Source organism: Rissa tridactyla, chromosome 6, assembly GCF_028500815.1.
Source record: "Rissa tridactyla isolate bRisTri1 chromosome 6, bRisTri1.patW.cur.20221130, whole genome shotgun sequence".
Taxonomy (NCBI): Eukaryota; Metazoa; Chordata; class Aves; order Charadriiformes; family Laridae; genus Rissa; species Rissa tridactyla.
Window position 1 is genome coordinate 73,114,272 of NC_071471.1, and position 27,699 is coordinate 73,141,970.

Sequence of the window (27,699 nt, forward strand, 5' to 3'; positions counted from 1 at the left end):
GGGTGTGCGGATTTTGTCGTTAGAATTTAATATTGAAAAATTACTCACAGGTAAGAGCTAGGAAGAATTTGAGCAGAAAACAGCTATTTAGCCTTGATGCATACACAGTAATGTATGTGAGAAAACATTTCTGCTGACACAAGCCAGAGCAAGCTTCCATTGCATGGACGGGCAGAAGCTTCACCCCAGGACGGTGCTTCTGCTTCCAGACGAAGAGGAGCCCGCGCCGCGGTGCTGAGAACGCACACCCCGCCAGGCCCCCCTGCGCCATCCATCACGGCTGCACCAGCACCGCCTGGTTCCCCGTCCCAGCGCTCCCAGCACGGACAGGGGTTTGCCAGCCCCCTGGCGCCTCGTGCAGCACCCGCGCGATGCCTCCTCTGGTATTTACAAGTTGTACAAACAGTGAAACAGCAGCGACAGCAGGGAATGACAGACAAAAGCTGGGCTACCTTCAGACCCAGGAGCACGGGTTTTGTCTGGCAGAAGGAGACCACAAACAAGAGCCAGAGGTCCAACCCAGTCCAGGCAGAGAGAACGTGGTAAAGGAAAACCAGGCAAAGAGCATGGCAGAGAGATGTCCTAGAGGGTCCAGCCTGTGGTCCTTGTCAGAGAGATGGCTTGGGTTAATAACAACAATAGCCAAATATACATCGCCAACAGTCACAACTAATTGGAAAAACACCTTGTTTTGAAAAGGGCACATGAGAACACACTGGGCATTCCCGTCCATAGAGACTTCAACGCCCACTCTCATTTTGGGCGGCTGGAGACAACTGTGGGACTCTGATCGGGGATTTTGTGGAGGAGAGAGAAAATGCCCCTCAGACAGCTTGGCTGCATGCCTCCAGCTTACAGGACTGAGCCGTACCCTCTCGGGAGTTGTTTCTTTTGCCTACGCTGAAACGGCACTGCATCATTTTACTCTTTATAGCAAACAAGAACTTCATAGTCTTTACACAAACATGTCACGGGGAAGATGGATTATGGATGTGCTGTCTAGGCTTCCTCCCACTAACGACCTTTCTGCAAACTGCAGCAGGGAAGGAGTGTATGTGCCTGTCGCTGGGTGAGTTCAGGGCTGGGAAAGCTCTGAGAAGGGGTGTGGGGCCTGAGGGAGGCCGGGCTGCCTCAAACGCAGCACCATCTCTGCCTCCTGGACTGTTTTCAGGAATTACCTGACCCAGGGATCCTTGCTTTGCAGAGCAGAGCGAGTGAAAAGCGGACTCTTCACATCGCGATTACGAGAGCAACACTCCTCCTCTGGCACAAGGCAACTAAGCCTACAACGGTGCCGGTGACAGCCACATCGCAGGGCTGCCCCGACACCGCTGGCCACCTGCCCACCCCCGTGCCTTACAGACTCAATTAACTACATGGCAATTAAAGAGGCTGGTTTGTGCCAGGGAATGGCGTTTGTTGCTGCGGGGAGGCTCCTGCCACACGGATGCATCGCCTGGGGCCACACGTGTTTTTGCAGAGGGATGCCATGGGCTGGGAGCGGGCGCAGTGAGCAGAGGGGTGCGGGTGGCCAGTGGCACAGGGCCATGTCCTCCGGTCCCATGGAACCAGCCAGCCATCGCCGCAGCACACCTCACCGCGCTGCCCGGCTGCTGACTGAGTCTATAGAGGCTGGGGTTGATGTCGCACTTACAAACACAGACATCCTTTTTCCTTTTCATTTCGTGCTAGCTTTTTTAAAAATTAAAAAGAACTTATATAAAATTATACAAAACTTAAAAACAATTTATATTTCATGTTTCCTTTTTTCTTCATTTTGTTCAATTCAATGGTAGGGAAGGAAGAAATACAGGGGAAAAACTAACAGTGAGACAGCTCGGAAGTGGATACCAGAGGCAGGCACCAGGGACATCCCCGGGGCCGACAACACTCAAGCAGGAGAGTGAGGCGAGAACGAGGAAACGGGGGCCGGGACCATTCAGCACCCTTTGTCCTTCCCTTTTCCATCACTTAGCACCACTACAATCGCTAGTGACAGTTCATCACGCCGCCAACATACGACACACAAAGAGCGCGGGCACATCCCGAGGTGTCACCACTAGCGCTGTGACATTTTGCATCAGTGCATCGTATGGGGATGCCGGGACCAGTGCTCCCCACGGCGGCAGTGGGCCCCAGCTGCCCTGGCCACGCACCCCGGGCCCCGGTTTTCCGGAAGAGGAGCTGTGCTGCATTACAGCGCAGGCTCACGCCAGGAGGGATCCAGTCTGCTGGGCTTGCTGACGGCTTCGTGAATTAAACATTTGTGTCTGCTTTCCTAAGAAAATGAGGTTATGGGATTATTTTGTTCACGCTCACCCCTACCGACTTGTAGGACTGTTAGCCAGTTTCAGCCAGATTTTACAGATGGATGGACATCTCAAAGATACGAAAGTTCCTCTCAGCTTTGTGAAAACCAATCAGACACACAAGACAGAGATCCAGACGGAGGGAAAGGCTCCATCACTAATTAAACCGTATTATTAGACACCAGGGAATAGTCATGAATTCATCACACCAAATCAGGCTTCGCTGCTACACATGAACTAGTAGAGACAAGCTTTGTTCTGGCAACGAGACACTAGATCCTCTCGCTGTTGGGCACTTTGAGAGCAAAAGATGACGAAAGAAAATGACAAAACTTCAGATGCAGAGTAAAGAGGTGCTTTTCCCAACAGCTCTGCAAGCACGAGGTGGAGCAAACCAAATGAGAACATCTTCTGGGTTGTTCAGCAGTGGATAACGGAGAGAGATTGGCTCAAGCACAAATTTAACTCTTGGTTGTGCATGAGACCTGCAGGGCATTTCTCAACGCGCAGCGCGCAGCCAGCACAACCAGCGTGCTCTGCCCGTCCCCCGCGGCCCAGGAAGGGAAGCGTCCGAGGAAGGAGCAGTACGAGCAGGGGTGTGAGCGGGTGCCACATACTGCACCAGAAAAGGCACCCTTACCCTGTGAAAAGGCTTGAGCAAAATACACAGGAGACTCCTCCTGACACACGGTGCAATGAATCAGTGGACAGAATACGACGAGCTCAGGGTCAGCGCCTGTCTGAGAATAAGCGTCACATTCGAATGCCATGATTTGCAACCAGCACCCCGTTCTCCTCCAAGCCTCCTGACAACTAGGAGCCAGCAGGTTTCAGGATTGGGGAGGGATGGAGGCCGTCTGAGCAGCAAGCTGAGACGTGCCATGAGCACGGGACGACGCTGGCACACAGAGCAAAGCCATCTCACCCAAGAACCAGCGCCCAGGAGCTACCGCTGGCGCTTGGCCCTCTGCAGGGGACAGTACCCTCCTGCACACACTCGTGCAAAGGGGCTGCCTGAGAGGGGCTGCAGCAGCCGCCCAGGCCCAGGGGAGGCCATGCCACCCACCACGGCACCTGCAGGGGTGGCCCAGGGGCCACCAGTGGGTCTTTGGGTGCAGGGGATGCTCCCACCCTCCACTCTCACATGCCACTTTCCTGTCCACAGCCTCCCGGCTGCTGATGGGAGCATCTGTCCCACCTCCCGTCCCACGCCAGTGTGAATCATCCACGGGGAATGACGGGGGCTGAAATAAACCCCAGGCAGTTTCTAATGCAAATGTTAATAAGGCACTGGGTATATAATAATAACAAAAGTGGGCAGCTTTTACTACATATCACTGTCTTATGAAGTCTGATCCTTCAGAAACCCCAAGCAGGTCCCTGGTGGGGGAACGCAGCATTGTACGGGGGGTACACAGGCCTCCTGCCAGCTGAACTCACTACTCACTCCATCACTTGAGGTCATTTGGCAGCATCTTATGCTCTGTAATTTTACTGCTCCTGCCCCCACAGCGCGAGATCTGGACAGTGAGGGAGTGTTGGACCACATCGTCACTTCGGATTTTCATTCTTTGCCATTCTCTCTCCCGTGGCTTTTACCAGTGACACAGCTCAGCAACATCCAAGAAAGAAAAAGAAGTCTCTAAATACTACCTAGGAGGTTGCATCAGAGGAAGGATAACCCTCCGTGTGCTCCGTGCTTTCTCACACACCCGCTCGTGGTCACTGCCCGACAAGTGATTTGGGCAGATGTGTCCCCCCGGCCAGCGGAGCTGCCCCTGTGCCGCACGCCGTGGTGAAGCACATTCTTCACACCACTGCTCCTGCCATGGCGCACCTCCCGCCTGGAGGACCTGCTGCGTCCCGCACGACACCCGGTGTGGCTCTGGGGCCAAGCAGGAGGGTGCAGCAAGCCAGGCCTCCCCCTCCGCCAGGCTGGGCGGGGGGTCAGACACCCCGGGACGCAGGGACGCCCCTCGCCTGGCTGTCCCCTCTCAGTGAACCACAAGGCCGTTTTGAAAAGCAAACGCATTTGCCCCTCCGCAGCCTCCCGACAGCACGGCACGCCTGTGACACGGGGCCGGGGCTGTCACCAGCGTTCCAACGTGTGCCAGGGCCCGTGTCCGGCAGGGATGCGTGTCTGGAGACCCTGCTGCGGCCCTGACAAACCCTCGGCCGCACGCCAGCTCCAGAACAGGCAGAGGGGAAAACAAGGGCAAAAAATACCCGTGGTATTTCAATATCAGAGGATTATGTTTCTAGCCTTTCTTTTGGGGGAAAAAACCAACATTTATGAAGGCAGAAAAAAAAGACCAAGGATCAAGCTTGTGTCGATATCAAAGAGGGATTCAGCTGAGAACAGACTTTAAGGGAATTTTATTTACGGTATATCTACTGGGTGGGCATTTATGACCTTTAGAAAACGGATTAAAGCTTTTCTATACCCAGCTTCAGGTTGTGTGAATTATTAAAACAACAAAGTCATGAAGGTAAGGTACTTTTGCAAAGCAAGCCACCCTGCAAGCATGTTTTCTTTGGCAAGGCAGGTGAGAAGCCACCCCAGGGAGCAGGGACCCCGCAGCCGCCCCAGAGCCGGGAGGGCCGCCAGTGCCGGCCATGGAGGCCGACCCCTCTGCCCGCAGCCACCGTGCTCCACGGTGCCGAGGATGGCTGTCCCTCACCCCGTCCCCCGTGGTGACTCCTGCCCAATCCCCAGCTGCCACTGCACCGCGTCCATCGGATGGCCGGGAGCTTGTGTGGGGTCTCTGTTCTCCAGGCCCTCACTGGGCAGCCTGCCTGCCATAGAAACCTCTTTACTACCAGGTGGGTTCCCCTGAACCTCTGCAGGTCCCAATAAAATGCCAAAAATTACTGAAAATAAAGATAAAAAGCATCTCTGTGAAAAGGATCCTGGGGGTCCCAGCGGACAGGCTCCATAGGAGTGGGCCATGTGCTGCGGTGGCACAGAAAGCCAACACGGTGCCGGGCTGCATCACCAAGGGCATCACCCGCAGAGACAGAGTCATTGTCCCACTCTGCTCAGCGCTGCTCAGGCCACACCTGGAATACGGGGCTCGGTTTTGGTCCCCGCTACACAAAAAAGCTGTGGCCAGGCTGGAGAGGGTCCAGAGAAGGGCCACCAAGACGCTCCAAGGACTGGGAAGCTGCCACATGAGGGAAGGCTGAGAGAACGGGGTTTGTTCAGCCTTGAGAAAAGAAGGCTCAGGGGAGACCTTATCACCACGTTCCAGTGTTGAAAGGGTGGCTGCAAAGAAGATGGAGACTCCCTTTTCACAAGGGGTCACATGGAAAAGGTGCAGGGTGATGGGTACAAGTTACTCCTGGGGAGATTCCAGTTGGACACAAGAGGAACATTTTTCACAGTGAGAACCATCAGCCGTCGGAACAGTCTCCCCAGGGAAGTGGTGGGTTCCCCAACACTGGACACTTTCAAGATCCAGCTGGACAGGGTGCTGGGCCGTCTTGTCCAGACCGTGCTTTGCCAAGAACGGTTGGACCAGCTGATCCTTGAGCTCCTGTCCAACCTGGGATTCTGAGATTCTATGATTCTATGATTGAAAAAGAAGAAAAATGAAAGCAATGCCCCCCAGGCCCCTGTGGGCTGCCTGCACGGGCGCACTCGCCCTGAGAGTTATTTCCTCTTTCTGGAAAATTTCGTTTCATGCTGCTGCTCATTACAGCCCCCATTGCCCGTTTTAATCCCCTATTCCAACAGCAAAGACATAAATCCATGCTGAAGAACTTCAGATGTGTTTTCATTTCCTCACAGCAGTTAAAGTGGAAATAATGAATTCCCATAACCTATCCAGTTCTTTGTTCCTTGGAAAAGGCGGCGGTGGCTGATTCGAGGGAGAATCGAGAGGGAAGCCCAACTGGGAGGAGGAATACAGGGGTGAACACTCCCTCAGCTGCCTCCCAGTTTGAACAGCCAAGGGCTAAAGCCAGGAGAGGTCCATTTTTAAGAAGGGAGACGTCAGGATACCTGCAATGCAACCAACACCGTCTCAGATTTCCGCATCTCATGGAGCGTAATGAAACTCGGCGCCCATTTCCCACGAAATGCACCACATTCTGGAGATGTGGCTACTGGCTCCTGCTCCTTGGGTTGCGGCAACGGACCAGCTAAAACCTGAGCAATTTCTGCTGCTTGAGAAAGGAGTCTGTGCTACAGGGGAAACACAGTGCTCCTATTAAAATACTGAAAATCCAATATATACCACTAATATGTATGGAAAATATTACACATTTGCTAATTTGAGTAAACATGGAATTAAGCATGACCTTCATTTGATTAATAGTATCTTAAAGATGATTAAGCCCATCTCTAGGAAACAGAAATTGGCCGGATTTTGCAGATATGCCAGAGCCACAGTTCCAGGGCTCTCCAGGTTCTCCAAAAGTGATTCCTGAGTTCCTACGTCCTTCACTTTGTACAGTTCCTGTACCAAGGACCACACAGTCTGTCCTGAGAGGTGCACAAAATGAGAGTTCAAAGCAAATGCCTTGCCCAAAGAACCCAGCGAGTGGCTGCCTCCTGGGTTCCGTCACTACAACATCACACGGCACCACAGGTTTCACAGGTCCCTTACTGAGGGTCCACGCCCCCGCTTTGAGATGGACGGGACACCGGCTCCTCAACACCTTCCTGAATGCAGGCAGATAGTGCTTAAATCAACCAAAGCAACTAAATTACTCATAAATTTCAAATAACAGTTTTCAGGTAGGTAGTTCTACATTTTCTGTAATTAAATGCGAGTTGTAAATGACTTTGTAAATATAAAAAGCTTTTCTCAGTATCAAAGGAAATTTAGCATATTCACATAATTATCCAGAAAGATGACAGATGAATCATTTCAGCATTTTGTTGAAACTGTATATACAATTCTGACGCCTGATAGACTGCTACGTGCTAGACTTAACCTTTCTTTAACATAAACAGAAAAGGAAGCAGCCCTGAGGAGCAGTTCTCTTCAAAGCCAATAAGGTCCTACCCTGGGACAAGAATGTTTTTTTCTCCTTTTCATGTTGAGAGCAGAATTGATCTTCCAGCACCAAGTGCTGCTGCTCAGCAGAATAAACCCTCTTTTCTCTTGAAAGTTTACATTTGGAAGTACGAGTCTTCTCATATGAGCTGGAAAAAAATGTTACCTGCTATTTTTTATTAAGATTCTGAGTTAGGTTTTGGTCTTTGAGGATGAGCAGAAGTCACAAGACACTGAGAGTTCCCTTTGTTGCCAGGAGCATCTGGAGAGACCTTCCTCTGCTGTCTACTTTACCTTTACAGCGCTACCCTAAGGAAGGACCTGAGCTTCTACTTAATCATTCTCCACCGTCTAATATAACCTCAGAAATCCAACACAGCGCTGCTGCCGGCTTTCACTGCTTCTTGCTCGAGAGACACGGCTGCAAATATGGGCGACTATTTAAAACCACCCTCCCCCTGACTCACACACTCCTTGGCATTACATTTCCATTACCCTGATCCCATGTGGACTGACAACGAAGCCAGGCAGGAATTCACGTGGGTAGGTTGTTCCCCGAGCACGCCAGAAGAGTGTAACAGATACCTCGGTGTTCGTCAGTTAACTGAGGCTGCAACAAAACACCTTCATTAGCAAGCAGTGCTAATGGCAGCACTATGACTAATTGTGTCCCCTCTCTTGACACCAAGAGCAGCTGGACTCTACCTCATCGAGACTGCGGTCGGAGGGTTGTACTGTTTCTCAAGACCAATGCTACTCAATACATTTTAAGTACTCAAAGAGATTTTCAGTAATTGGTAAAAATTTGCTCTTCTTAGCAAACAGGTCTCAGATCTCCCGAGGAAATTCTGCTTTTGCTAAGTTTCTGAGCATCCGAATAAAGTTTCTGAGCATGAAATGCAGCAGGTCAGGCTGCTCACGTGGCCATCGCCCAGCGTGACGCTGCCTCGTTAGGGCTGTGACGGGCAGAGTGAAAAAGCGAAGGAGAGTATGGTTCATCTCCTGGGCCAGATTCAGATTTTCTTACCCTCATGCTATGAGCTTTGGACCAAAGTAAGCTGGGAGAAAGTGCCCGAGGTGCCCAGACCAGAAAGAAACGAGAGAGGGTACGGCTTTCCTCTGACCGCTCTGCTTGTCTTCAGTTTGCCCGAGTAGCATGTGGAGACACGGAGGCGCTCGCGCCGTCCTCTGAACTAGTCTGTGCTATTTCACAGGTTCGATATTGCACATTTTGCACAATTTCAAAGGCCATTTCCCTGTCCCAGCCCAACACCCAGCCCTGGCACAAAGCCCCACACCACGTGGCCATCACGCAAGAAGATTACGACAACCAAATTCAGCAATTTTCGTGACTTGTCACCAGGGTCATCGCTCCTACAGCTCCTGTCCACGGGGCGCAGACGTCTCAGCTGAACAGAGGGACACAACTACTGCTGGGGCACAGTAAAATGCAGGTGACCAAATAACTACAGAAGAGAACCAATGCAATGAAGCCTCGTGCGCGTGCACGGACATACGCAGGTGCGCGCACACAGACACGCCGCACTTTGTGCTTGCAGTGCAAAGAAATGGTGTAAAACGCCATGACAGCAAAGAGATATCTACACGGGGACTGAGTGAGAGTCGGTGAAAAAGGGAATGAAAAAGGAATAAAACTAGGAAATCAACCAGTAAGTAATTTCCAGAGCTATCCAGCTTTTTGATCATCACCTCCCACCTTCTCCCACATGCTTGGCAAAAAAAACTTGTTAAAAATAAACAACAAAAACTCTTCAGCATAACTCATTTCTGAGTGGGAAAACAGCTCGAGGCTTCACAGAACGCTCTCGACCAAGTTGTGCCAGCTCAGTCAATCACCCAGAACACCTTCCAATGCCTCCCTGCCTTACTGTCCCCCCTCACAACCTAGAAACCCCCTCAGGAAAAAGGAAACAGAATGAATACTTGCCACAAAACGGTCACAATTGTGCTGGTAGTTTAAAATACAGCTGTTTCACTAAGATGCCAAGAATTAAAGCAATGCCAAATGGCAACAAGGTATTTTCCTGAACACATTTTTCCTGTGTTTACTTAGCAGCCATCATCCAACCATAAAAATAGCCTATTTCAGCACTGCTCCTGTTTCAATGTATCGTAAGTAGGTAACAGCAGGCACCTGATAAAACATACAAGCAAACTCCAGACCGAGCGTTCAAGCCTACCTTGCCAAAGCTTCCCTTCCCAATCGCCCGGAGAATCTGGAAGTGGTCAAAGTTCACTACAAGGTAAAGAAAAAAGAATTTAAATTTGTAAATGCTTTACTGCAAAGATCTTACATTTAAAAAGACAACAAGGAGGCAGCTAAAGAGCATTGGTCAAGCTTTTATTGTAAGTCACCGTCTCCCGGGGAAGATGCGGGACAGCAGCTGTTTTTCTTTCAACAGCGTCTTTTTACCTGCTTGAAGTCGCTAGCACACAGGTTGAATGAGATTACTAAAGAAGTGGTTTAGCATGAGTTAAAATACAGCTTCGACCATGTCGGCACAGGACAAGTCTCACAGCGACGCCGTAAGCGTGCACAAACTCGGAGTGCGGCAGAGCGGAGGACGCGGGCGCACCACACGTCCCGGCTGCGCTCCCCGCGCCTGGCTCCGTACCGCTCGTGCACATCCAACAGCCCGTCGCGCTGGTGTCTGTGCTTTCCAAAGGACAGCATCGAGAGGACGAGGGCTGGCTTCCACTCTCTTCACATGCAAACCCTTCTGTACCACATCTGTTATTTCTTCCAGAGCCACGATGAGGAGTAACGAGACAAGAAGCCAGTGCAGGTCTAACACTTCAGCTACTGCCTTCAGCAGCAGCCACTGTCAACAAAGTTATTTTTACCAAACTTGCTGTGGTCTAATGTAAGATCAGTCTTAAATAAATAAAAAAGATAGATCTATTTATACCAATAATGAGATAACTCCCATTGCCATATAGATGGAGTGCCTCACAGACAATCAAATAAATAAGCACTGTCACAAAAGCCCATGTGAAGGACCCGGCATTACTCCCATTCTACAAATTGCCTCTTTACACCTCAGTTCCTTGACGTCCTCAGCCCAGTAAGCTGCACCACGCAGCCCATGGTGCAGCCACGCTCCCCGCGCCAGCGCTGGCTGCTGCACAAGCACGTGCTTTAGCTGTTGGTCAGCCTGCAGCGGCCAGGCGCTGGGACGGGGTGACTGTTGCAGGGCCCTTCCAGCTGAACTACTGTGTTCTGTCCTGAGCCCGGTGTGCTCTCGAGGTGGCCATACGTGTGTAGGAGGAGGTCACCAGTGGACTGAGCTGCACCCTGCACAGCTCCACCCGCCAGCCCATGACATTTCTGCCACGAGAGCCTGTCCGTGCATGGGGACCCTCAGCATTTCCTCCCCAGAAAGCTCCCAAGGCTGGACAAAGAGAAATGCTTGGCACGGTCTTGGGGATTTGCAATGGGAATGATGCATGAGGTGGTCAACAGAGAGCATTGAACCCATGTTTGACCAACAGCGGAGGCCAAAATCACACAGGAAGAGCGGGAGCAAAGAATTCACTATAAATATTCCGAGTCCAGCTCCCAGATCTTAAATAAATGCACATCTGTCATCTCTGAGGATGAATCAAAAGCCCACGCATGCCCGTGGAGTTCCTATTACCCTTTTGTGCTAGGCTTATATCCAAAATATTGTTATTGTCACTTTTGTGGGATATTTTCTGCAGAACTCGGAAAACTTTGCCAAAGGAAATTGAAAACAGAGTCTGGGCCAGTTCCTACCACGTATCTCCCCCCACTCCATAAGCGATGCTGAAGGGCAGATGCACTGTCTCCTCCCCCGGGATGCTCCAGGAGACTCCATGAAAGACCACGTGGGCAAACCAGCGCTGCCCCGTCCTTCTGACACCTCAGCTACACGCGTGGTGTGTCATGTCCCCACCGCTCCCCTCCTCCCTGGCGAACACCTCTCTTTGAGCAGGATTTGGCGCGTCTTGGGCTGAGAAGCCATGAGACACTGGCAAGATGTGGGTAAAGCCTGGAGCCAGTGGCCAGCTCGTCCGAGATGCTGCAGGAGCTGCAAACGGTCGCCTGCTCCCTCCCGTCTGACAAAACCCAGCCCTGGAAGGGAAAATCTGCAGCCACAGGCAGCTTTTTATTGAGGCTTTTCCTCCCACCCCCATTAGAGAGACCGCAGTGAGCAACATGTAACCCCAGCTACATCTTGTTCATAAATACTCTTTCTGAAATCCAAAAGCTTAGCACACACAATGCTGAACCAATTTTTTTCACGTGCAAGCAAATCCATTAACTGAACTTCGGTCACGAAGAAATGCTCAAAGAGGAAACCCAGCTATAGTCAGGACCTTTAAAGCACAGCATTTTCTTGGCAATTAAATGATGTGCATGTGCTCATGATTTGCGATCACTCCAGGAGGACAGTTTCTGACAATTCTTTATTATTATGTTTGGAATATTGTGTAGAAAATCATTGCTGCTGAGAAAACAAACCCAAAAGTGTCATTTCCATGTATCCATGACTACAACCGATCTAGAAAGCACGCTCTAGTCAACAGTGAAGACAGAAATCTAGATATGAATATTCACCGGGCCCTTGAACCTATCAGCAAAGATGTCACTTTTAATAAATTAAATACACAGGTCTGCTGATTTGAAGTACAGATGACGTTAGATGAACAGGCACCGACTGTTTCTTCAGTTTCATTATTTTCTTCAGGAATTAGTAAGCAATCCCATTAAAGAAAAAGCAAATCTCAACATTTGAGGAAGGAAATCATAGTAGCAGCATGTTGCTTTTTGTGCGCAACACACTGGATTTCTAAAAATGACAACATATCACTACAGAAAATGTGATTATCCCTAAAATAGAAATCCTGAACCTGCCTGGAACAATTACGTATGCTCCAGAGACTCCGCTTTCCGTGAGCTGACAGGAGAAAGCTGTCTTTCACCCGCAACCAGAAGAGCTGACTATTTGGGGGTGACTGGTATGAGGCTGAGTCACCGGCGGCAGCGGGGGATCTCGCGCCCCGCGCTCGCAGGCAGCGGGAGATGGCAGCTGCTGCCTGTGCGCAGGACCGAGCTCACCCACTGCTGCGACCGGCACCGCTCCGACGCTCCCAATCTGCAAGTACAGGAATGGGTCTGGCTTGAGGCTGAACCGGAGGAACCCAGGAGAGGGGGAGAGGGACCTGGAAACCTGGGATGCTTTAGGAAGCATTTCTTTATCGCGAGGGTGGTCAAGCCCTGGAACGGGCTTCCTGGAGGGCCCCACGCCGGGCAGTGTCCAAGTATTAAGGACAACGCCCTTAACAACACGCTTTAACTTGTCAGCCCTGAGCTGGTCAGGCAGTTGGACGAGATGATCGCTTTAAGTCCTTCAAACGCAAACAGTCTATTCTGTTCTGTTCTGTTCTACTCTATTCCCATCTGCAACGTACAAACACGAGGCGGTGCAGCACCACGGCGCAAGGACACTGACTTGTTGGTCATACCACAATCCAACGCCAACTGCGGCGTTGAAATGCCCCAATGGATATTTCATTATCTCCTCATGGAAAAACTACACTAATTATTCCTATTGACTCCTCTAACAGCTCGTTATCAATACTGCTCTTTTGCAGGTCAGTGGAATTGCTGGACGTAAGACGTTGGCTCTTGCCACCAGAGACATGCCTCTTCCTGACTCTCCCTGGCATCAAGTGACAAATGATGAATCACAAATAAAGAAAAATATCGTGACCTGGATTTGCTTAGTTTGATGTGTTTTTGTTCTGTCTCCAGGAACGCGTGAAAAGCAGGACGGCAGGGTTTCACGCGCCTGTTGGACCTCACCAAACCTCACGCAGCCCAGTCCAGCCCCCTTCACAAGAGAGAGCCAGGTGCTGCACTGACATCTCTATAATTAAGATTTCATTGTCATCACAGAATGTACTGTGTGATAAAGCAGACTGGGTGCACAGTTTCTCTTTTCCAGTGAAATAAAGAGAATGAAGAATAAGTTTTGCTGCAAAAATTCTTTATGCAGAAGGACGAGTATGCCTCAATGTAAGATGAAAAAAAATGAGGTTTTTTTCTTTACTATCTTAAAATTACAAATGTCTTCATTATTTTTGATATTTATTCTGCATTTATTTACAAGATATCTAAAAGTATGGCAAGACAGAACTACCATAAAACTTCAGATACACAGTGGACACCCAGTGAGGGTTTAACATCAGGACCTGCTATTAATGTCCAATAGTAGGAAAACAATGGATGCAGTTAGAAAACCCAGTATCTGATACCCTCAAATCTGGGGAAAACGGAAAATTAAAAATCACGTTTTAAGGATCAAGTCAACCTTTCACTATTTATCTGCACATTTTCCAGCTTCATCAATAAAAACAGGGAAGTTCTAACTCCAAGAATGACTCTCTACAACACTAAAGACCTAAGAAATTCGTTTTTGAGTCTTGTATCAGCAAATTTGTAAGGCTAGTATGGCATGATCAACCTTCTCTTTCTATCAATGTAATTCTATATGGGGGCGTAATTAATAGCATTTGCCTACCTATTATATTACTGCAATCTAGCTTTGAAAGAAAGCACCGCGGTAATTGATGTAGAAACATTAACACGGGGCCACAGCAACCACAAGTGTGCTGCCACAAAACGCCGAGAGTTTCAGCCCACAGAAAAGCGAGTCGCAGCTCAGACTTACGAGTCACGGCACCCACCGATCCCAGCCACGTCTGCCAAGCCCGAGGCAGAGGATGGAGAGCGGGCAGCCATCCGCGCCGCACGGCAGCGGGACAGCCTGCAGGGAACACGGGGCACTGATGTCGGGGAAAAGCGTCGTGACAGTCAGGGGACGAGGAAGAGGAAGCCCAGCAGGACTAGCAGCTGCCGGGATTCGGAGCAGCTTTGAGAGGGACGGGGGGGTCTGAGCAAGGGGACGGGGCTCAGGGAAGCGCTGCAGAGACCTGCGGGGGAAGCGTAGGCGCTGCTGCCGATGCAACCCGCCGGCAATTTCCGAAGAAGAGGTGAGCCTGCCAAAAACAGCGGGAGAGAGAGAGGCAGGACAACAGGAGGGACAGGCAGGACTCGGTATGAAAGGCTTTCAAACTGCAGGATGAACCTAGCGAATTGGAAAGATCAGTAAGATCAGGGAGATCAAAAGTGAGATTTGTGATTAGAGATGAGGTAAAGCGAGGTGGGGGAAAAAGCAGAGGTATTTCACAGAGAGCGGAGGCAAAGGGCAATGGGGAAGGCTATCAGCAATCCTCCCAAAGCCCAAAACCCTCTGAACACAAGGCATCCATTTTTCTCTAACTGGAAGGCTCCATACGGCACAAGAAACCACTGCTTTCCTTTCTGTCACTGGGAAAAGCACAAGCAATATGTTCAGTCTCCAACATCTCAGGCTGATCTGTTTTGCCTATTCATATCCACAGAGAAGATTACATGGGTGAGAAAAATGGAAATGCGGTATAATATGACTGACAGGAAACTCAAGCGAACATTAACTACCCAGGAATTCAGGGAATGCTGGTAGATAATGAAAGAAATTAAAGGTATAATACAAGCCCAGTGCTATAAATGAACCCCTTTAGAAACTAAAGATTCAAACATATTATTAGGAAGCAACTCTGAAGTCGTGTAAAAAACAGTGAGTTATTGTATGATTAAAAATGAATCTCTGCAACTCCGTAAGGAATCAAACATACCATACAAAGCAACTGCAAAGTCATTTTAGGAAGATTGGGTTATTGATATTGGGTACAAAAATGTTTGCATTGGCCAGAAACCATCCCTAATTAGTGCAAAAATACTGCTTGCATTGGCCAGGAACCCTTCCAAAGGAGTGCAAATGTATTACATTCATCTGCTTCTCCATCAACGAGCTCAGGAGGCACTAGAGATTGCGGAGAAAAACACAGCACCTTGGCCCTTGTGTTCTGTATGCTTTAAAAATGCTATTTCTGTTAGAATAAACAACGTTACTGTGCAGTAACAACCCAGGGAGGCAAATGGGTTATTCATTAGCCACCCAGCTGAGCTTGCCCTTGGTGCAGATGAGCGAGCACTACTCGAGTCCCCGGTGGTCCTGGCCAAAAGGCGTGGAGACGACGTGTGCGTTACATGCACAGGCTGACGGGCGAGCAAGGCACAGCGTCCAGAGCAGTTACCCTCCCCTGGCTCCGGGGCACGCCGTGCTCTCAGGGCTGGTGGCAGGAGGCAGCCCGCACGGAACACCCGCCAGAGACCCCCGTGCCACCTGAAACGCGGGACTGACGCCCCGAGGCCAATACCAAAGACGCTTTTGTTTCTCCATGCTCCCACATGTCCAGCTAGTATTTCTAGAAGGGTACTGCCTCTCGGGAAAGCTCTCTGCTAAATGGTCCGTTTTACAGTAGTACCACTTGTTAAACAGCTTCCAAGCAAATTACAGAGTGCTGGTGTTGAAAAAGCAAATGTTATGTCGGGATTCACCCTGCTGCCCATGTAAGTGCTGCAGGGGTCGCCTCGGAGCCATCCCCGCGTGGGAGGTCTCATCGTTTGGCAACACCAAGGCTCGTTGTTCATCAGCCCGCGGCAGGCAGAGCACCCCATGGCTCCCGCACCTGGGAACCGCGGCCACCGAGCACTGACCACGCAGCACGGGGGTCTCTGCAGGAGGTGGCCGTGCGGCTCCGCCGAGGCCGAAGCTCACACATCGCTGCGTCCCCCTCCCACTACATCCCACTCACACCGCTGCTGGGGCGAGGGGAGCGGGCGGGTGCCAGGCTGGCGGGTGGCAGAGGCAGCACCAAAAGCGAACCTGTGCCAGGAGGCTCTGCCTGCGGAGAAGCTGGAGGAGCCGTGGGCCGGAGTACAAGCAGCCACCCTCCACCGAGGACCCAAGCTCATCCGTTCCCATGAGCGGCGACTGCAGGCTTTCCAGGGCAGAACCATCCTGTTAAATTTGTGAGGGAAAACTTTATATGCAGCTGGAATAAAATCTCTCCGGCAAATAATCAAACTCTTCCAGCGCACTGAGTCTAAAGTAGAGCAGAGCTGAAGCCGTTTGATCACAGTATCGTGACTGCTAATTAGAGCCCTACCAGGAATGACGGGAAGACATCGTTTTTATCCCAGTTCCTTGGATGTGTCACTGTCACAAACCCGTGACCTGTTTCCTGGGGCAGACACACGTTTCAGAAGGCAGCGCCGAGGTGCGGGTTTTGACACAGGAGGACCCTGCAAGGAAAGGCTGATGGGCAGAGAAAAGAAGTCTCTGCCCGCCCAGCAGCAACCCCCGTGCCTCACCCATCTGCCAGGTGAAAAATTCTCCTGGGGAGGAAGCGTGAGGAGGGACTGGGCTCTTGGAGCCCTCTGCCCAGGTACACGTGCGCGGATGAGCAGAGAGACGAGAGCTCTACTGGGTATTTGAGCATTACTGATAGTCTAGATTGCTTTTGATTATTATAGAGTGAAGGAAAGACAAGACTTTTCCAATTCATACCTTCTATTAGTATTTTTGACCATGAATGGAAACAAAAAAATGGTGAAAGAAGCAACCCTGGGTGTAGGAAGAGTAAAGCTGATACACAAACTCTTCAGGAAGGCATGTAAATTAATTGAGTGCTAAATATGCCATTGCATCCACGAGGCCATAATGATCCAAGCACTGCCCCTCCAGACACGAGCAGGAGGTGTCTTCAGCCACCTGCCCAGCACGTCCCATCTTGGTGTTCCCCAGGGGTCAGTACTGGGTCCAGTCCTCTTCAATATATTCATCAATGACCTGGATGAGGGGATACAGTGCACCCTCAGCGAGTTTGCTGATGACACAAAGCTGGGGGGGGGTGGCTGACACACTGGAAGGCTGTGCCGCCATCCAGAGAGACCTGGACAGGTTGGAGATCTGGGCAAAGAGAAACCTTATGAAATTCAGTAAGGGCAAGCGTAGGGTGCTGCACCTGGGGAGGAACAACCCCCTGCACCAGGACAGGCTGGGGGTGACCTGCTGGAGAGCCGCTCTGTGCAAAGAGACCCGGGAGTCCTGGTGGACAACAGGATGGCCATGAGCCAGCAATGTTCCCTTGTGGCCAAGAAGGCCAATGGCATCCTGGGGGGCATCAAGAAGAGCGTGGCCAGCAGGTGGAGGGAGGTCATCCTCCCACTCTGCTCTGCCTTGGTGAGGCCGCACCTGGAGTACTGTGTCCAGTTCTGGGCTCCCTGGTTCAAGAGGGACAGGGAACTGCTGGAAAGGGGACAGCAAAGGGCTACCAAGATGATTAGGGGGCTGGAACACCTCTCTTATGAAGAAAGGCTGAGGGATTTGGGTCTCTTCAGGAAAAAAGGCAGCTGAGGGGGGACCTTATCAATGCTTATAAATACTTAAAGGGCGGGTGTCAGGAGGATGGGGCCGGGCTCTTTTCAGTGGTGCCCAGGGACAGGACAAGTGGTAATGGGCACAAACTTGAGCATAGGAAGTTCCACCTAAACATGAGGAGGAACTTCTTTACCCTGAGGGTGGCAGAGCCCTGGCACAGGCTGCCCAGAGAGGTGTGGAGTCTCCGTCTCTGGAGACATCCCAAACCCGCCTGGACGCGTTCCTGTGCAACTGCTCTGGGTGACCCTGCTCTGGCAGGGCTTGGACTAGATGATCTCCAGAGGGCCCTTCCCACCCTATGATTCTATGGTTCACAGCAGCCCTGTCCCCTGGAGCCTGACCCAGCTCCACCTCGCCACGTACTGGCAGAGAAGGCTCCATGGGCACAGCAAAAGACCCTGAACTAATTTTCTGTGCCAAATAAATTAAGCTGAGCCTGAAGCATCTGTGACAGCACACCAGCGCTACGCAAGGGTAGGCTGGTCTGTGCCGTCCCCCTGACTTGCCCTGTCCCTGGGGCACGCGGGATGGAGCCAACAGGACTCCCTGGACAGGACCCCGCTCGGAGGCGTCCCGCCGGCACTGCCGCACGCCGTGGCAATGAGCAGAACTCACGCTGGTGGTGGTGGGAAGAAGGGGAGGAGGACTGGGCTGAAGGGCCAAGCTGCAGCTCTGCGGCACTGCTGCTGCCAGCTCAGGCGAGCGGCCGCCCGGCTGGCTTTACAGCATAATCACCACTTCTCGCACCACAGCACTAGTAATTATTTTTCTTCATCTCCCTGCTCCTTATCCCAGAATAGAACAAGAGGATCAGGAAGGCCATTTGAGCCATTTAATTCTGGGACGGTTACATCATAATTACAAAGTTTGATTTTCCCAGTGGCGCGGGGGAAGAAAGAGGGAAGCAAATCTCTCCCCAGTCACCTCCGTGCTTCGCAAGGTCAGCCCTGCTCCTGCGCCCAGGCTGGGCCCACCCGCTGGGATTCCGCACACCGGGAACCGGGACACCCACCATGCTGGCAGAAATGCCGGGCACGGTGCTGCCGGGCTGCAGTGTCACCACAGCGGGATCACGCCGCGAGAACGCCGCACCCAACACTTGCGCTAACTAATGCGCTTTATATTTTCCACATAAAATGCCTGCAGACAAGGCTTCTATAGAAGTGTATGTACACGCACGCACCGTGACGCATACACACATATATGTGTGTGTGTATATATATCTCTGTGCCTGAAAGGACTGCCCAGGCAGTGGGCAGAAAGACTGTTCATCTCTCCCCTTTCTTTAACCGAGAGCGGAGCGGGATCTCCCCACGGAGGATGGGCAGGGACGTGTCTAGGAGCAATAAGCGACCTGCAAAATCAGCCGCTGCTGGAGCAGGAGACGCTGCTCCAAAGAAAACCGGCTCCCAGGTGCTAGGCACCGCAGCAGCCGGGCACCGCGCCGGGGGTCAGCTCTGCCGGCAGACCTTGCCACAGGCAGCCCCGGGACTCCCCTTCCCTACGCCATCGTCCCAGCCCCGCGCCAAGGGCTTCCCCACGCGGGCCGGCCAGCGCGGGAGAGGCGCGGGTGGCCCCGGGGATGGCCGCGGTGCCAGCGGTGCAGGCAGAAAGCTCGGGGAAGGCATCCCGCTCTTCAGTGTGGGTCCTCTTCTCCAGGAATCCAACCCCAACAACCAGCTTCTAATGGGCCAAGCAGGTAAACATTTTACCCAGACGGTGAAAGTTACCATTAAAACGCACGATGACATTCCTTCCTTGAAGGCATGGCATTTTGCATTAGAAAACAAACCCAATTAAATTCCAAATTCAGCTTCCATCTTTTATCAAGCTGACAGATTGGATGTGTACTCTAGCCTTTAGTTGTTTTGTGGCTTTTTTCCCCCACTTCTACAGCTTAGAAAATTTTATTTCAAGTAACTAAAATTGATTCACCAAAAATAAAAAAGTCTTTATAGCACATGTTTATAGTAGCATAACATTAGCAATAAACATCTGCTAAATGTTACTTACTGTTTTTGCGACATATGTTATAAATGATAAATGGATGACTTGAGGTGCCTTATAAAATATTTAGGTTGTATTGTGTTCAGGGCTAGGCCGCGACTGCTAAAAACCCTACAGTGAACAGAAAGCACCTCAGTAAAGGGAAACAATTTTAGACAAATTTATTTCAATAAAAATTGTAAAGCTGGCTATACCAAACCATTGAATTCATTTCCTCAGTTTAATTTTTGGTTTTTACAGCGTGTAGGGAAGTGGGAGTCTCTCCTCCTCTGGAACGTTTTCAAAACTGACCTTGACAGTACCTTTCTCTACAATAAGACCTCCTTGGCGTTTTAATTTTAAAAGGTAAAAAGAATAAATAATTACACCTAATGAAATGTTTGACCCCAAATGAATTTTTGCTTTCTCTGCTGAAAAACGCGGATTTCATGTAAAACACCCAAGGTGGGTATTTTAGCTTGAAGCGCAGCTGAACCCCCGGCCCCGCTGTCCCCACTGCGGGCACAGCCCCGCAGCCAGCTGCCCCCGGCCTGCCCGCCGCAGCAGCACCCCGCTCGGGCGCCCGCCCCCGGGTTTTCTTCAAAACTAGGCGGAACACAGAGTTTGAGGCAAGTTTGCCATTTCCATTTCAAATCGAAGGCTGATGAGCTGTTTTGCTCAGCGCCAACAGGGAAGTTTGGGATTTGTCAGCCTCAGTTCACTTCCGTCCATGGGAAAACGGTCATGTTTTATGGAGGTACCGTATGTTTTGGCTCTGCAGTGGTAAGGTTTGCTGAGCAATGCCAGTTTAAACACAATTAAGGAATTCTCATGGGAGGATGCAGAAACCTTCAGTAATCAGAAATAAAATCCAGCCAATGAAGAAATACACTGTTTCCAGGAGGAAACTTATACTACTACAGGAAACCAGCTCCAGTCCTCCAAGTTTCATGAGAAGGCAGCTACTACCTTCAGATGGACCAGAATTCCATAAGGGCCTCTGGTGATAAAGCAGAAAGCATGAGGAAGGAGAAAAAAAGCAAACATTTTAAAAATTCGTAATAAAATTGGGGAGGTAGAAGTTCAAGAACCATCTCCAAAATTAAATTAAAAGGTATATGAAAGAGATGGGTCTTTTCAAAGTCTAAGAAAGTAATTTAATTAGGAATTTGTTTAATGCAGGATTCTTTTTCCCTTTATGGGGTTGCATGCCTAGCCTCATGGGACGCCAGTTTGTCATGTCCTTAAACATAACTCCAGATAAATGCTTTTTACACACCCAGCAAGAGAGTTTTTATGTTACCGCAGCCTGTTCAGAGAAATCCTCCCTTAACTATTTTCTTCCAAAAGTCCCCTCAGTACAGCACCACACAAGCCCCGTCCAGCCTGGCCTTGAACCCCTCCAGGGATGGGGCAGCCACAGCTGCTCTGGGCAACCTGGGCCAGGGGCTCACCACCCTCACAGCAAACAATTTCTTCCCAAAATCTAAATCTCCCCTCCTTCAATTTAAAACCGTTCCCCCCGTCCCATGGCTCCCCTCCCTGCTCCAGAGTCCCTCCCCAGCTTTCCTGGAGCCCCTTTAGGGACTGGAAGGGGCTGGAAGGTCTCCCCAAAGCCTTCTCTTCTCCAGGCTGAACATCTTTGTATTTTAATATCAGCCATAACCCCAGGAACACGTAACACGTGGAAATGAAAACTGCTGAAGCCCTCGGCTCCTCCCGCCCCTCTCGGCACGGAGAAGGACCGCTCTCCGTAGGAGGCAGCAGCGGTGCAGCGGCGTTGGCCACGCTCTGCAGAACCTGTCACCCGCTGCAGACATTGAAACAGCATGGTGGTTTGCTCCTTCATTACAACCTGCCTCATCAGACCTGCTACCTCATAAAAAATGGATATTGCAGCATTCCCCAGCCTCCACACTTGCGAAGAAAACCTGCACTGCACCCTCGAGCTGTATCTGAACTGTAAAATATTTAAGCCCATCCAGAGATGCTTGATGAATTCTGAAACCATGGGCATGCCAGTAGGGTTTGCAGCCAAGCTTATGCAAAACCATATTTAAGTGGAAGGAAGATGTGTCTTAAGACCTGCCAGAGAGCAGGCGCTTGCTGTGATTGCTGTCCCGAGGACGCCACCGATGCCCTTTTCCTGCTGACACGCGAGACGGGTCCTACTGACCAGCAGGACCAGAACCAGCTGTTCTTATGGCAACCTCTTCGACAGCAATGTTCTTGCTCATTTTTTCTCTTGGAAGCCACTCCAGCATGACCTGGGATGGAAAAGGCTCCACGAGAGAAGGGGAAAGACCAACGTCACACAGCTCATGGTGCCTGGGCCAAAAGTACCCCGGGGCCCTGCAAGCCGAGGTGTTTGCCCTGCTCCTGGGGGTGCGTGGCAGGAGCTTTTCTGGGCATCTCTCATATAGACAACGAGGGAAATGATTAATGCCAGGTTTTACTGCTCTGTGGGGAGGCAGTTCTGTCAACCGCACTTAATTGCCTTATTTGAAGTTTCTAGACAGCATGGCAAGCAAAGGCAGCGGTGCTGGCCCCTGGTCTGCACTGAGCTGGGGGCTCAGCACTGCCTGCGCACGGTCGAGGCTTTGCACTGCGTGTGCCAATAAAACATACATTAAATGGATTAAGAGCAGGATGCGCTTTGGCTTTCCGGCACAGTTTTTAAAGCATTAACCATTTTTCAGCCCTGTCTAATATAACCAGGATAGATTTTTTTTCACGTCTATGCCACAGTAATAGTTTCATTTAGTGTCCCAAACTGGCAGTGTAATAAATACATGGTCTATATCAGAAATAAAGTCTGCTTATCTTCATGAACTTACCTCACCTTGCGGTTCTGACTGTACAAGGGAAACCATGAAATGAGAAGTTAATTCTTTAAATCATTTCGATCCACCATTTAAATGGAAGTTGAACAGCAACAAAGCCACCGTTGAGGGTCTGATGCTACAAACGGCTTCAGATCCTCAGGTCTTTAGTCCACCTTCGTCCTGAGGATGAGCACAAGCCAGAACCTCGTGTCTTCCTTCAGCAGGAACCTTCTTTGAGTGAATTCGCAGAATTTAAAGGATGCAAAGGATTCGTGCTGCCCTCCTGCGCAGGCGCGCATTTTGCTCCGAAAGCACACTACCTTTCATGTTATAGCGTCTTATCTATGTTAATCACTTTAAAGTTGCTGAATTATTCACCGTTCAGAAAATGCATTTTCATTGCCTAGAGTTGGCAATTGAAAATGACTTACAGAAATAGGTCATCCCCATCCCATAGAAGAATTAACATCCACTTCATGCGCTTCCCTCCCCGCCAGTTTCCATTTTTAAGCTCTGCTCCACGTGAGGATGGGCCAAATTTAAACCGTCTGCATTTTTCATGGTGCTCCATCACGCTAAACCCACAGCCTTCACAATGTGCCCTGACTCTACATTTTTAATAAACCGCACCCAGCAACAAAACTAATTGACCGACTTTTGCCTGGTATTCCCACAAAACATTGAACAAAGCTTTAAGGATAATTGCAAAGACACCCGAGTTTTCCAAAGCCGCTACCTCACCTTGAGAAAACCCCCTCCCACCTGGAGCCCAAGCGTCACCCCCTCGGCCCCGAGGGTTTTGCATCTGCCTTGCAGGGGGGAGCAGGCTGTGGGTTTCTTTCCTTTCTTTTCTTTACCTACATACCACCCTAATAAACAGATTTTAACATGACATTTAAAAAAAAAAAAAAAAGAGAGAGAATTTTTGCTGGCACATGTAATTTGCTGTTTTTACACATCTCCAAATTAAATGCAATTTGCTGGGGCCTGTTCCCCAGCAAGCTGTTAGCCATAATATGCCCAGGCTGCTGTCTATTGGGCCCACATCAATTCCTCCTCGCTGGGAAGCACAGAGCGAGGGCCCTGTTCAAGCTTTCTGTTCCTGCGATGCTTCGCGCAGGCGGAGGTGGCACTTGCCAGCGTTTGACTACATGGAAATCATCCTGGTACCTCCAGCCTCTGGGAAACGGGACTTAACTAAGAAGACACAAGCGGCACGTGAAACCCAAGTACAAAGCAGGAAATCTTTCCCATACTAGCCCTGGAACGGATGATAAAGAGCAGAATCGGGATCCAAGCGCAGCACGCGGCCGGGGAGCAGAGGGAGCCTGTTCTGGTGGGTGCAAAGGACGTCGGGGGACGACGGGGGACATCGGGGGACACAGCCCCGGCGCTGCCAAGGGCCCGGCCAGCCTGTTCTGGGCTCCAGCTCTGGTCCACAGTGGATCAAACGGACTCTCTGTGTGCCGCTCGCTGAGCAGCCTGTTCCGCAGCGGGGGGCATGCCGTGTGCTGCGCGCCGTGCCCACCGGAGCCACCACGGAGGGGATTTACCCTCGGCAGACACCGTGCGGGGATGGCAGAGCAGGATTATGGATGGGCTGGACACTCGCTGCGTGCAGGGCAGCGCCTGCAGATCCCAGGTGGATAAAGCGCAGAAATAACGAGGAGAGGCCCATGAACCGTTGGAATTCTAAAGTCCAAATTCAACTCTATTCACAACGGCAGTGATAGAGCTCGGGGATGGCATTTTGGCCCAGCAGAACCTACTTTCCGAATCACTCTCACGAGACAACAATTTCCCCGGTAAAGCTCTGGAAGGTGCCCATCTCACTGCGTCAAAAAACACGCGCCCTGTGGACAATTTAGTTAAGCGCCAGGGACTCGCCTTAAGCCAGACTGACATTATACGAGTTAACACCGGCCGCTTTCAGCGGGGTCCACTGACACAAGCCTGGCAGAGAATCCACCGCAAAACCTCCCTTTGCAATGGGATCCTGCTTGTTTGGGATTCACACCAAGTAAGAGAGATGCTGATCACGGAATAAAATCTGCCCTGCCATATGCAGTAGATTAATTACCGCATCGTTCTGCTGCCGAAGCAGGTCAAAGCGATCATTACCTACTCAGGAAAACGAGTGCTAATAACAGTATTGCTCACAATCTTGTTCCAGCATTCCATTCAACCCAATTGTTCAGCTCAATAGCAAACAGCTTACACTAATTCCTACTAACTTTTAATACTTGTGTATTGAGAAATACAGAGTTCACGCTGAAAGGGCACAAATTCTAATACACAGCGGGATTAACTCTTCATGCATTAAACTTAATTATGTGCAGTCAGGTGGCACTTGATGTTCCTTCTTCCTTAGCTAAACCCAACAACACACGTTTAATGATTTCGGTGCACATACGCTGATGGAGCTAATTAGGACTCCTGGAGGGCTGAGCTCAACTTTTTCAGTGTTGTCTAAACTGAAAACAAAATGTTCCAGAAGCCATACTGTGCAGCACGGGCTCTGCGCAGACAGCTCGCTCCTCTGAATCTGCAACAACCCCATCATGTTTGCTGGGCAAAAGGAAAATATCTCAAAAGATAAATAATGAGCACTCCATTTCCTGGGCTTTTAAAGTGTTTCACCGTTGACTCCAGTTTCAAGAGGATCATACCGGGAACCGCATTGAAACCTCGCTTACATACTTTGAAATGGATTATGCTAAAGGCGAAATAAAATAAAAGCTTAATTTAAAAATACAAGCAATAAACAAAATAAATTCCTCCATCCCTGCTGTGGTATTGAACGTGAGAAGGGCGCGCTGCTCGCGCAGGTTAGACGTCAGCTGATCATTAACCCAACCGTACCTCACCATGCTGTTTCAGCCCAAGAGGGCAGTTCTGGCGCGTTCGCTGGCTGTGCTATGGTGAAGCTTTAGGCTGGCTGATAGAAGCCAGGGGACCAGAAGTCAGGCGAGGAAGAAGGTCGGGCCAGCACCTGAGATAAGGACCGTGCCGAGACATGCCTGGGCATCTCAGCCGTTCATCTGAGATCACCCCGGGCCACCCAGCCCCGGCATCTCCCAGCAGCCGCACGCACAGGGTGGCCAGTGGCCGCGCTGGCTCCTGGCCGCAGCTGGGGAACTGCCTGGGAAGGCAGAAGGATTTACCCATCTTCTCCCAGACCGTGCTTTCGGGCTGCTGACCCGCAGCAAGCTCCATGATGCCAGCGCCTGCACTGACATGTGGAAGGGAAAACTCGAGCTCGTGCCTTTCCTGGCACAGAGGTGGGAGTATAGGGATGAAACTTATGTCCCACGCCTGTCCATGCCCTCGAGGTGGGAGTGGGGACACAGAGGAAAGGCCAGACCGCGTCTCACTCTGGAGGCTGTGCTCCTACATACCCTTTCCTCAGTGGCACCATGGGTGTCAAGTTGCCACCTGCTCGTCCCCCTCCACTTCTTCGCAGACAGGTATTTTTGACCCAGCTCAGTTCCCTGAACCAGTTCAGACAGCTCTCCCACAAATACCACAGCTGCCCACCGTGGTGGTGAAGTCTCCATCCTTGGAGGTATTCAAAAGCCATCTGGACATGTCCTGGGCAGCTGGCTCTAGGCAACCTTGCTTGAGCAGGGGGTTGGACCAGGTGACCTCTGGAGGCCCCTTCCAACCTCAACCAGTCTGTGATTCTGTGGTCACCAACACAGAAAGCTGACGGGAAAGTACAGTGGGAATCACCACACAGATGAAGTCATTGGATACGGGTTTAAGGAAACAGAGACCGAAACAACTGGCCTTCTGACCAGCTCCTGCTTCCACCGCATCCCTACACGATTACTCTACAGTGTCCCAGCACACTCCTCTACCAGCTGCTTCAGACCCCCCGTCCACAAAAGTGCCGCTCATCTTCATACTGATGTTAATGCTCCACGCTGTGTTTCATGGGCGCTCCCAGACCTTCGGTGGGCTCTTGTGCCCAGGTGGGGGATGCAGGAGCTCCACCAGCAGCTGCCCCGGAGCAGCAGGGCTGGATGTGCCCCGAGTGCCCTGCGTGCTCCACACGGACACGCTGCTGGGGCACAGACGCATGGTCCCAGCCCGGCACACGGGACGGCGGGCGAGCGGATGGCGTGCACCCCACAGGCAGGAGCCGCGGAGTCGACCACCCTCCTGAGCCCTCCCCGGACACTGCTGCAGAAGCCGCGGGACCTGCCTGCCCCAGGAGCTGCAGCTGAGGAGAACAACCAGCTGCGAGACTGGAGCCATGAAGAAAAGCGAGGCAGAGTATCTCCATATTCTCAAGAGCCAGTGAAGTTATTTGTTACAACACTGGGCTGTATGATTATGGTACTAAAAATGCACATTTGGGAATGACATCAGGAAATCCTGCTTTCTGAGAAAGTGCTGACCTGTTTTCAGACTCTGTGAAAAGAAATACTGCAAACAATTACATTTGTATTGAGATGTTACTGATTAAAGGTACAAATCCAAACTCAGGGTTTTCTTCTGTCATTTCCAAAAAGAGTGACAATATTCAGCAATACATTACAAATGCTTTTCTATAACTTTTTTTTTTAAATCACATCAATTTAATAAATAACATCTTTGTTCAGTCTGCTCATTACTGGTATTTTAGTACTATCTGACTTGTCAGAGCAAAAAAGAAATTGGAAGAGAATTACTAGTATCAGAAAAGCCCGAGTTTCAGAGTATTTTTTCTTTGACCAGGATAACATTTTTAAATTACCGTCATCCCCTCTCCACTCAGAAAGGCTTGGTAAAGAGCCGCGCAAGGGCCAGCCATCCTGACCTGAATTACAGTGCCATTTTCCAAGCTTTTATGACCAACCACAAGCGTAATGGAAGCTGACACCGGAGGAGCTCTGGGGAGAGGGCCCACCACCTCCAGAAGAACCGCTGCGGGAACGCAGCGAGCATCGCTGTGTTGGGCCGGCGGCTGCAGCACCGCGGTGCCGGGGCAGAACCAACGTGTTTCCCAGCAGGAAACCCACTGCTCTGCTTCTAACGAGCTTTGCTTCTAACGAGCTTGGCCGCATGCAGCTCCTGGCCTGAGAAACCAATGGGACAAAGCCCAGCCACGGCACAGGCGAGGAGGCTCCGGTGGTAGCTGCGCGGCCCGAGGAGCCCATGGGGACGAGCAGAGGGTGAGACACGCAGGAGGAGCAGAGGGGGGACCCCGCTCCCG

The 27,699-nt window shown here is 50.8% G+C and overlaps 1 protein-coding gene across 3 annotated transcripts in view; it reads right to left on the minus strand.

The window, feature by feature from the left end:
• The window catches only part of STK32C (serine/threonine kinase 32C), a 95,185-nt gene that overhangs the window by 35,456 nt on the left and 32,030 nt on the right, over positions 1 to 27,699 (minus strand). For 2 of the 3 annotated variants that reach the window (XM_054207482.1, XM_054207483.1), the window contains exon 2: positions 9,514 to 9,569. The exons of the other annotated variant lie outside the window; for it this stretch is intronic. In XM_054207482.1, the coding sequence (XP_054063457.1) occupies positions 9,514 to 9,569 (56 nt within the window). The remainder of the gene's footprint in view (positions 1 to 9,513; positions 9,570 to 27,699) is intronic. 3 annotated transcript variants of the gene reach the window in all.